At 27.5% G+C, this 10,781-nt stretch overlaps 1 protein-coding gene across 1 annotated transcript; it reads left to right on the forward strand.

Annotated features, from left to right (window-relative positions):
* Positions 1 to 6,809: 6,809 nt before the first annotated feature.
* Positions 6,810 to 7,535, forward strand: LOC114181510. Its single transcript, XM_028067986.1, has 4 exons — positions 6,810 to 6,895; positions 6,994 to 7,115; positions 7,189 to 7,273; positions 7,358 to 7,535. The coding sequence occupies exons 1-4, from the start codon at positions 6,810 to 6,812 to the stop codon at positions 7,533 to 7,535; spliced, it is 471 nt and encodes a 156-aa protein (XP_027923787.1).
* The last annotated feature ends 3,246 nt before the right edge of the window (positions 7,536 to 10,781 follow it).

Below are 10,781 nucleotides of genomic sequence, written 5' to 3' on the forward strand. Positions count from 1 at the left end.
TAATTTGGACCGATTAGTTTTATCTTTGCATGCGGTCCTCTTTTGGTTGCATGTGTCTGATCAATTATCATTATGGTGTGTCCTTATCGTTTTTATGATGTTTCTATATATAGATAGAACATCATGTGGAGATAGAGACAATTTGGTTATCTAGAGTTGTTTAAGTTATTTTCACAAGTGAGGAAAGCTAATTCTTGCTTTTGCTTGTCGAGATTGTTAATTTTTTGTTGTCAATTGATAATTTGGTGTGATAAGTTATGAATTTTTTATTTACTTGTTCTGCGGTGATGAACTACATGTTTTAACTGATAAGATGATATTGAACTCGTGTAGTATGTAGGATTGTGCAGAATTTTGTTTACATCATCTAAAATTTTGAATGATTTGTTAAAGTTGTTGAATTGAGGTTAAGCATGGGTTGTGTGTTGATTTCTTTTCAAATATATGGTTTTATATGTGAACTTGGATGCCTCTATGAGATCCTTTAACGAAGTAATTTGGTCAAACTCGAGTTAAGAACCTGAAATTTGAAGTGTTAATTTTAGAAAGTGGGGATTAATTAGAAGAGGTCTAATTACTCAATTAAATCTCAAAAATGGGAGTTTGATGTTCTCGTATAGTGCCAAACGATATTGATATCACTGGGCGCCACTAATCCAGTGGCTCTATGGTTGGATTTCTTGTCTTTGGGCACTAGTTCCAAGATTTCAATCATGGAAGCTGCAATGGTGCTTTTGTTGGACGAGAAAGTGGCATTGGGTGCCATTTGGTTGGCATTGGGCAGAAACCTTCCAGGGATACCTCTGGTTGAGTGGCGATAGGTGGTGGTCTGTTATGCTGGGTGGTATCAGAAACTCTTCTTTTCATGTTTGGAATTTCAGAAGAACTTGTTTGATAGGTATGATGTATTTATAATGAAATTATTGATAAGTATAAATAGGTATGATAATGTATAATGGTTATCAATAGATTTTGTATGAGATAATGGTTAGTAAGGATGAAATAAAGGGTTATTTGTTTTCGAGAATGGAATTACATAGGAAAGTCCCATTTGTTGTGTAGTGTAAGCATTGATGTGGGAGTCTAGGGTTGGAAGTTATCATGATACTCCACTAGTCATTCAAACTCACATAGAGAAGAATGGACTAGGGTTGAGAGTGGCAGGAGATCCTGGTCAAGGGAACTTTTTGAAGTTCTAAGTGGTCTGTATAGGATTGACCTTATGGGTGGAGAGTATCCATCACAAATGCTAAAACCTCTTGATATTAAATATCAATTTATGTATTGAATAATTTAGTTTAGGAGAGTCTTTGTTTATATAGTTTGTATTTGTATGATTAGTTGGAGTGCATTGTATTGTGATACAACATATTATATGATGTTCTTTTTGTATATTAGTTTACCTTTTCTTCTTTGTTGGTTTGTTTTGTGTTTGTGTTCTTCATTTAATAATGATCGCCTTATTGGTGTGAGTAGATGAAGATACAAGTTTATAGTTTTCCTCTTAGAGATAATGAGTTAGTTGTCTAGTGGCGAAACTTGGACAAAATTTTAGGAGTGCCAAATTACATTTTCTATATATAAATTATTTTTTTCTAATTAAATAAAAAGACTCTTCATTTCTTTTGTTTAAACCATTCTCATAAAGTGATTATCGTCTACATTTTTCAATTTATAATATTTCTAATTCATTTTATGCAATAAGATTCGTATGCGTAGGATAAGATACATCCATAAAATTTTACAAATTTTACCATATACAACATAAAACACAAAATTTCATAATTTCATAATTTAGGTTATACTACTTTCAAAAAAAAAAAATATAATTAGGGTGCGTGTCAATTTTATTAAAGAATCCTACGATCATAATTATGCTTACTAATTTAGACAAAACTTAATTTGAGAAAAATATCATAATAATATAATCATAGTACATACATCATAATAAGATATTAACCTCGATTCATGAGAGATATTGTGCGTTTTTAATCTTTTATTTCCTAATCTATATCTTTGTCTCTCTTTCTACTCTCATTCTTTCTTAATGATTTACTATAAAAGAAAAAAAAAAACCTTGCAACTAGTGACAAAACCCTACTATATTTTATTAACCAATGTTCATCAAGTTGGTTTTCATTTTATTTTTTAAACAATAAATATATATAAATTTTAATATATATATATATATATATATATATATATATATATATATATATAATAGGTGATATAATGAATTTTTTTACTAAATTTAATATAAATAAAATAATAATATATAAATATAATTTTAAAAAATATATAATATTATATAAAAAATAAAATTTAAAATTTTTGGGGAAACCATGGCTTCTCTCAGTCATAGCAATGGTCCGTGCCATTGTAGTAGTCTAAGTCGTGGGATGATAGTAAATCTTGTTTGGTATAGTTTGAAATAGAACCATAGTTTAGAAACTTGGGGTATAAATATCTATTGTTTGAATATTTTAATGAAATGTTTTATTTTAATAGTCTTATACTTTTATACTTTTAAGATGAGATATTACATTTAAAATATATTTATCTGAAAATAATTCAATATTAGAAAATATATTTGATGACCAATTATTTTTAAATTTTTAAATATCTCACATAAATAACATTTTTGTGTAATTTTTACTTCTTAAATCATTACAATTAAAAATAAGTATTTGAAAATACTTTTAGTACAAACTAAAGTAACTCTTCCTCTCAAATAAGAAATACTGTTAAAATTTGCAATAATATTAAAATAAAAATAATCAAATCATCAAAAATAAATTTAGAATTTAGGGTGAAAATATTCTAACACTTTTTTTACTCATTTGTTAAATCTCATTCGAGGTCAATTTGCAACTTTTAAAAGTCATTCACTAATTGTTATTGTTATTTTTATTGCAGACTAATGACCATGAGAATAAACATTTTACCCATGCCTACATAATCATATAGAAAGAAAAATTATTTTGGTGGTTCAACAATTGTTTGTATTATCTTTAATTTAATCATCTATGATAAGATATTGATTCAAGTGATAAATAAAACAAGTGTGATAAATAAGGGCCATAAAAATTTCAACTTTTTCTACCATAAAGCCTTTACTAAAAGTTTATGACAAAATTAATTTAAAAAATGATATTAGTGGATAATCCTCTTATCATTGTATATGAGAATTACTTCTATTTCTACATGATAAAGATACTTGATTTTTGTATTATTTATGTAAAATCAAAAGTTAAAATAAGATATGAAAAAAAATTCAATGTAAAAAAAATCATAAAAAAAATATCTTTTGATCAAGTCTCACCAAAAAATCTTCGTAGTTATACCTCAAAATCATTATTATAAACAAAGTCAAACAACTCTAACTCTAAATTATTAATTTGTGATAAATACAGAGTTTTACATTAATATTTTTTACTATAAGGTCCACTACTGATCTTTCACTTTGCCTAATCATTTAAATATAAAACAAAACCACTAATAATTGCAAGAAGAGTAGTTAGTCAAAACTATTACTCTTTCATATCCCATTATTTAAATACTTATGTTTTATTTTGGGTTAAATATGTTTTTGTCCCTTCACTTTGAGTGAATTTTGGAATTAGTCCATTTCGAAACTTTAGTCCAATTTACTCTTTTATCTTTCGAAATACGTAGATTTAGTCATTTTAATCAAATTTTGTTAAGTTTATTTGACATTTCAAGCGTGTTTCATAATAATATTTGACTTAATATTAAAGCAAAAATGTGTCAAACAGTATAAACAACTCAAATACAATCTTGAAATGCGTACGAAACATCAAATAAACCTAATAAAATTTGATTAAAAAGACTAAATCAACGTATTTTGAAAGATGAATGACTAAGTTGGCCCAAAGTTTCGAAATGGACTAATTCTAAAATTTACTAAAAATTAAGGGACCAAAAACATATTTAACCCTTATTTTATTTTTTAATATAAAAGAATGACCGAATACATAACTAAATAAATAAATGTCAAGACTTAAATTTAATTCTAACAGAGCAGAGAAAATTGATTAAATCAAGCATATTATTGATATGTTTTGAAGAAAAAAAAAAGGTTTTGAAATTTTGGAGGAAAAGCAAGCTTTCAATTCACGTATTATCATTATAGAAAATCTGCAAAGGATTAATACCGACAGATTAAAAATCGTCGATAAATATAAGTTATTGATAGATTTAGCGACATATCTCAAACATGAAAAACATCAATGGATTAGTGCTAAAGTTTTAGACAATTTTAATCATTAGTTTCTTTTTCAAGTTTTGTGAACCACTAAAAAATGGGATAAATGTTTGATTTTCTTGTTGCCACCAAACCAATGACACAATCATGAAAAGTGAATTTTTTTAATTTTTGGATCTGATTGTGAAAGTGAATCGAAGAAGAAAACTAAAAAACAAAGAAGGTGAATAGAAAAAATCACAATAAAACTTAAAAATCTATTAAGGCAAAAAGCATCTTAGAATTCATCACTTCTCATTTTTTCATTTACTTCTGCCATAGCCTCGCTGAAATCCAGATCAATAATAGGTTATTAAGTTTTAAAATAAATTTTAATTAATATGTTAATTTATTTTATTGTAATACGTCAACGTTCAATTTTGTCGAGATAATAAAAAGAATGATAAAGTAGAACTAACTTACAAAATAAAAAGAGAAAGAAAAGAAATACAAAATTAAAAAAGAAAACATATGTATTAATTTGAAGAAAAAAAATTGGAGATATAAATATTTTAAGATTTTCTTACTCAATCTATTTATAATACAATTCAAAGAATCACAAAAGGCAAATTCTTACACGTGTCAATCTCTCTGAATTTCTTCAATTTCAAAATTTTTTTATTTTTTACCTCTTAAGGTAATTTGGACAGGTGTCATCTTCATATCCCTTCTCAGCCATTCCCACCACACTCACTTTAATCATCTCTCTCGACTTCCTCTCTCTCTTCATTTTCTCTCTCTGTTTACGCACCTCACTTCTCTCCTTCCTCAGACCCTTCACTTCCTCTCTCTCTTCACTTTCACTTTTCTCCTTCCTCAGACCCTTCACTTCCTCTCTCTCTCTTCACTTTCTCTCTCAAACCTTTACGCACTCTCCTCTCTTCTCCTTCCTCAAACCCTAGCCACACCTGTGTCTCCGCCTCCAGCTCTCTGCCTCCTCCTCCACCTCAGTCGCTGTTATTCGCTCTTCCTCCACAAACGCGTCACCAAATGACGTTCTCCACCTCTCTTCACTTTCCCTATGTGGAACCCTAACCTGTTTTACGCATTCTCCACTTCTACGCCATCTACCTCCCTTCCTTCTCAACTTCATTCGACCGATCCACCTCTTTTCTTTCTGAACTTCATTCGACATTTTTGTTGTGTTCACGATTCTCTCGATTCGTACTGTTTTAGGGTTTACATCAATTTTTTTGGCTTTGAACTAATTTTTTGGTTTCTTTTGTTTGTGTAGATGGTTTTTTTGCTTCAGACGCTCTTCCTGCACAAACCCTAGCCAGCTCTCTGGCGCCTCCTGAAACGCGATCCTCAAACCCTAATTTTTTGTTCTTATACTCAGTGAATCCAAATTGGTTTACATCAATTTTTTTGGCCTATTGCATGTTGTTGATTACTTATAAATATTGCATTCCCTTACTTTTTTCATTAGTGGTATATTGAAATCAGATCTTTATTTCCTATTTTCGTTGATTGGTCAACCTTTTCCAACATTTAAAGTTACTTTTCTTTTTCTTTTTCTACTGCTTTCTGCCATATTTCCTTTTATTGCACAACATTGAGCCATGTGAAAAACAGGTTTTGTTCTTTTTTGTGATCTTCGTATTTTTGACAGTCACTTCTCCCAATTTTTACTCCATTTGTTTAACCTAAACCACACTTTGCGTGTTGTTTCACTAAATATCTTTTTTCGTATCAAAAACTGTTTTTGCTTTTGCAGATTGTTTCTAAATTTGTGAAATGAAGACCACAGCATGCGTCTGCTGTTGTTTTGTATTTATGATCTTCCAATCTATTATTTTTATGTTTTTATGTTTTGTACAAATACATTTCTGCAGACCTTTCTTCATTCCTTACTCTACTCTGATTTCCCTCTTTTCCTCATTCCTTCAACCATGTCTGTCATCCAAAAACACACTCACTCTTTACAAGAACTAAACCCTGAGAAGGAGAGTTGGAATATCCTTGCAAGAGTTGTAAGGTTATGGTTTGTTGAAGATTACACAAAAGGAAAAACTCCATTTTCCATGGAAATTGTTCTTCAAGACCAAGAGGTATCTTCCTTCAACTATAAACTGCTTTTATTTCTTGACTTTTCCTAAATTTTTTTTTACCCAAAAGTTTACATATGTTTTTGTAAGTTTAAATGTGCTTCTCTTTTTTCATTTATGAATCTTTATTTTCAGGGTGTACTAATCCATGCATCTGTTAGACGCACATTGATATACAAATTCCAGTCTGAAATCAAAGAGGACAAGGTTTACAGCATCCAATCTTTCAGTGTTTCATGTAATGGTGGTTCTTATAGAACCACAAAACATGCCTATAAGATCAACTTCCAATTTGGAACCAAGGTCAATATGGTGCAAAGTACCTTAGTTCCGAAAACTACAACTTCATACACCCCTTTTTCAACCATCATAGCTGATGGTTTTGACACAGATTACTTAGTTAGTAAGTATGTTTTCCTTATTTTTCTTCATTTTTTTGTATAACTTTTTGTTAATTTATTTTCTCTGTTTTTCCTCTTTTTGTAGATGTGATTGGAATGTTTACTGCTGTTGGAACAGAGAGGGAGCTAGAGAAAGCTGGTAAGAAAACCAAAATGAATGTCATCCTTATTGAAGCTGATGGGTAAGCAGATCTCATTTGTTTTTGTTCTTTATTGTTTTTTATTTTTCTTCATGTATTTCATATGCTTCTCTTTTGATGTTATTTTTAACATTCAATAGTTTGCAACTGGAGTGTACTTTATTTGGTCAATATGTTGATATGTTAAATGCATTTCTGGCCTCTGGAGAGGATCAACATGTTGTCATTGCTTTGCATTATTGCAAAGTGAAGACCTTCCAAGGTAACTAACATAAACCACATTATTACAGTTGTATTAATGAATAAAAATCTTTTTGACATTTTATCTTTTGTAGATAAAGTTTCTATTCAAAACTGTATGAACTGTACCAAGATTATCTTTAACTGTGATGGTGAAGATGCAACCAAGTTGAAAAAAATGTAAGTCTATATACATAACATATATCTTTTTTTATACATAGATATATGTATATCTTTGTAATATAAAATATTTTTTTAATGTAGGATGTGGGATAATACTGAATCTCCTTCTCAAGCTCTTACCCAACTTTCTGCTTCTTCTAAAGTTAGCTTAGAAGATGATTTCATTAAGCTGCATCCTAGGAGTTCAATTGAAGGTCTAAAAGATTTTAAGCAGGTTCAAATATTTGTATCTATGTTCAACATGAATTTTTTTATTTAATGACTATCTTTTTTCATAATTTTATATTCTAAATTTTACAGGAAAGTACTTTTGTAGTAAAAGCTACTATCAAACATGTGCTAGATCATGATGATTGGTGGTATACAGCATGTATCTGCAACAAAGCAGTTTATCCTGATTCCAAAATGTTTTTTTGTGAAAAGTGTAACAAGCATGTCATTAAGGTTACACCTAGGTAATATTTTCAATATTCACATAATGATTTTATTAATATAATATTAAGTAAACTTAATAATGTTCATATTTTTTTTTTGTTTTTTTTAGGTTTAAACTGAAACTTCGTGTAATTGATTCTACGGATTCTACAACTTTTGTTGTATTTGATCGTGATGCAAGTGCAATGTTGAAGAAATCATGCTCTGACATTCTTGAATTGCAAGACAAGGTTAAGTTTTTAATCTAATCATTTCTGCTTATATTGTTGACATTTAACTTAAATGTTTTATATAATTTTCAAATGAATTCAAAATCAATTGTTTACTATTCTATTTTGTACTTCGTTTGCACTTATTCTACTCATTATTGCTTTGACATTAATTAACATCATTTATATTAATTGTTTTTTTAATAGAACACTGCTGCTGGAGACTTGCCTAAAGAGTTTGAAGTCCTAATTGATAAGACCTATCTCTTCAAAGTTGAGTGCAAGAATGATTATAATTCCAAATTTGAACAATCATTCAGAGTTAAAAAAGTTTGCATGGATGAAAAAGTTATTGAAAGCTTTTCTGATGTTGAAATTAAGTCTTTGGTAAGTTTATTAAGTTTATTCTGATGTTGAAATTTTGTCTTAAATTTTATCATTATTAATATTTTATACAATTTTTAGGATCTATACTCTGCAAATGAAGAAGAAACCAAATTAAATGAGCCAACAAATAATGAAGAAGAAACCTCACCTGATTCCATTGCAGAGGTAGTTGAAGATTACAATTTAACTTATTTTGTAAAGCTTTGTATATTCTAATCTTTTTTTTTTAGGATTTGTTGATCAAATTCACAGAAGAATCAAATGATCTTGATACTCTAAGTGATCATTTGAACAATATAGTATCAAGCGATGTTCCTCCCGAAGAATCCTTGAATAAAAAAATCCATGAGTTAACCCGCAAAGAATCATCTCATCTGGATAATCTTGATTTGGGTACTCAACCACCTGTTCCAGTACTTAAAAGACAAAGTCGATCTATGGTTCAAGAAAACAAGAAGATTCCAGTGAAGATGTTGAAGAAGAATATAAAGATTGAAAAGTGATAGACTTTATTTGGATTTTTATGTTTGTTATGTTATTTTTTGAAAAACATTTGCTGCTGTTATGTATTTGTACTCATGACCATTATTTGCTGTTGTCTGTGGTTGTTCTTTTGAAAACAATATTACTTCAACTATGTTTTAATTTAATTATGAATAGATTTAATGCTTATTTTTATTTCTGTACTCTATTTTTTCTTTCAAAATTTGCTAGCTGAATGAAAGTGTGTTGATATAATTTGACATTGTCAACACCATAATCATGCTAGCTACATTAAATTTATTATTTTTAGGTAAGGTTTTACCTTTTGTTTTTGTTTATAAAAAATCATTTATTTTGAATATTTGTTTACCTTCTTTAAATAGATTTCTTTAAATTTATATACATTTTGTTGTATATGCTTATTTTTATAATTTATTATATATTGCTAGCCTAATGTCGAAGTTTTGATATTATTTTTAATGTCAACTACATTATGATGCTAGCTACATCAAATTCACTAAGTTTTTATCTATGTATTTGTACTCATGACCATTATTTTCTGTTTGTCTTTGGTTCTTATTTTGAAAACAATATTACTTCAACTATGTGTTAATTTAATTATGAATAGATTTCATGCTTACTTTTAATTGTGTACTCTATTTTTTCTTTCAAAATTTGCTAGCTGAATGAAAGTGTGTTGATATAATTTGACATTTTCAACACCATAATCATGCTACCTACATTAAATTAATTATTTTTAGCTAAGGTTTTTCCTTTTGTTTTGGTTTATAAAAAATCATTTATTTTGAATATTTGTTTACCTTCTTTAAATAGATTTCTTTAAATTTATATACATTTTGTTGTATATGCTTATTTTTAGAATTTAGTATATATTGCTAGCCTAATGTCGAAGTTTTGATATTATTTTTAATGTCAACTACATTATGATGCTAGCTACATCAAATTCACTAAGTTTTTATCTATGTATTTGTACTCATGACCATTATTTTCTGTTTGTCTGTGGTTGTTATTTTGAAAACAATATTACTTCAACTATGTCTTAATTTAATTATGAATAGATTTCATGCTTATTTTTAATTGTGTACTCTATTTTTTCTTTCAAAATTTGCTACCTGAATCAAAGTGTGTTGATAAAATTTGTCATTGTGAACACCATAATCATGCTAGCTACATTAAATTAATTAATTTTACCATATGTTTTTCCTTTTCTTTTGGTTTATAAAAAATCCTTTATAATAAATTTATATACATTTTGTTGTATATGCTTATTTTTAAAATTTAGTATATATTGCTAGCCTAATGTCGAAGTTTTTATATTATTTTTAATGTCAACTACATTATGATGGTAGCTACATCAAATTCACTAAGTTTTTATCTATGTATATTTTTTAACTGCATTATTGTTTTCGTAACATCATAAAATTATTTAATGTGCTATTAACAAATCAAAAAACATTTGTAACTTTTCATTTAAAGGATAAAAGTTGAATTTTATTTTTCTTAATCATTAAGTTTTGTTCTTTTATTAATTAGTTATCTTTTATTTTAATCTTTTATTATATTATTTTTTTGTGCTATTACTCTGCCAACTTCTTATTTGTTTTTATTTATTAATTTATTAATTATTAATTTATTAAATAATTAATTTTTTAATTTTTTAATTTTTTAATTTTTTAATCTTTTATGCTATTTAATGTGCTATTTGTTTTTTTTGTGCTATGAATTTTTTTAAATTTATTGAAGTAGCAGTGAATTTTGAAAAACCGTTCTTTTAATTTTTTTTTCTCAATTCTTTATTATATTAGTTTTATCTGTTATTACTCTTTCAAATTCTTATTTTTTTTTTAAATTATTTCAAAATTGTATATTATTTTTAAAGTTATTTTTACTTTCTCAAAATTAAATTAAAAATATTATTAAATATGATTCAATTTTCAAAAACCTTTCGCTTTAATTATAAGTCTTTTCGT

Source organism: Vigna unguiculata, chromosome 1, assembly GCF_004118075.2.
Source record: "Vigna unguiculata cultivar IT97K-499-35 chromosome 1, ASM411807v1, whole genome shotgun sequence".
Classification (NCBI taxonomy): Eukaryota; Viridiplantae; Streptophyta; class Magnoliopsida; order Fabales; family Fabaceae; genus Vigna; species Vigna unguiculata.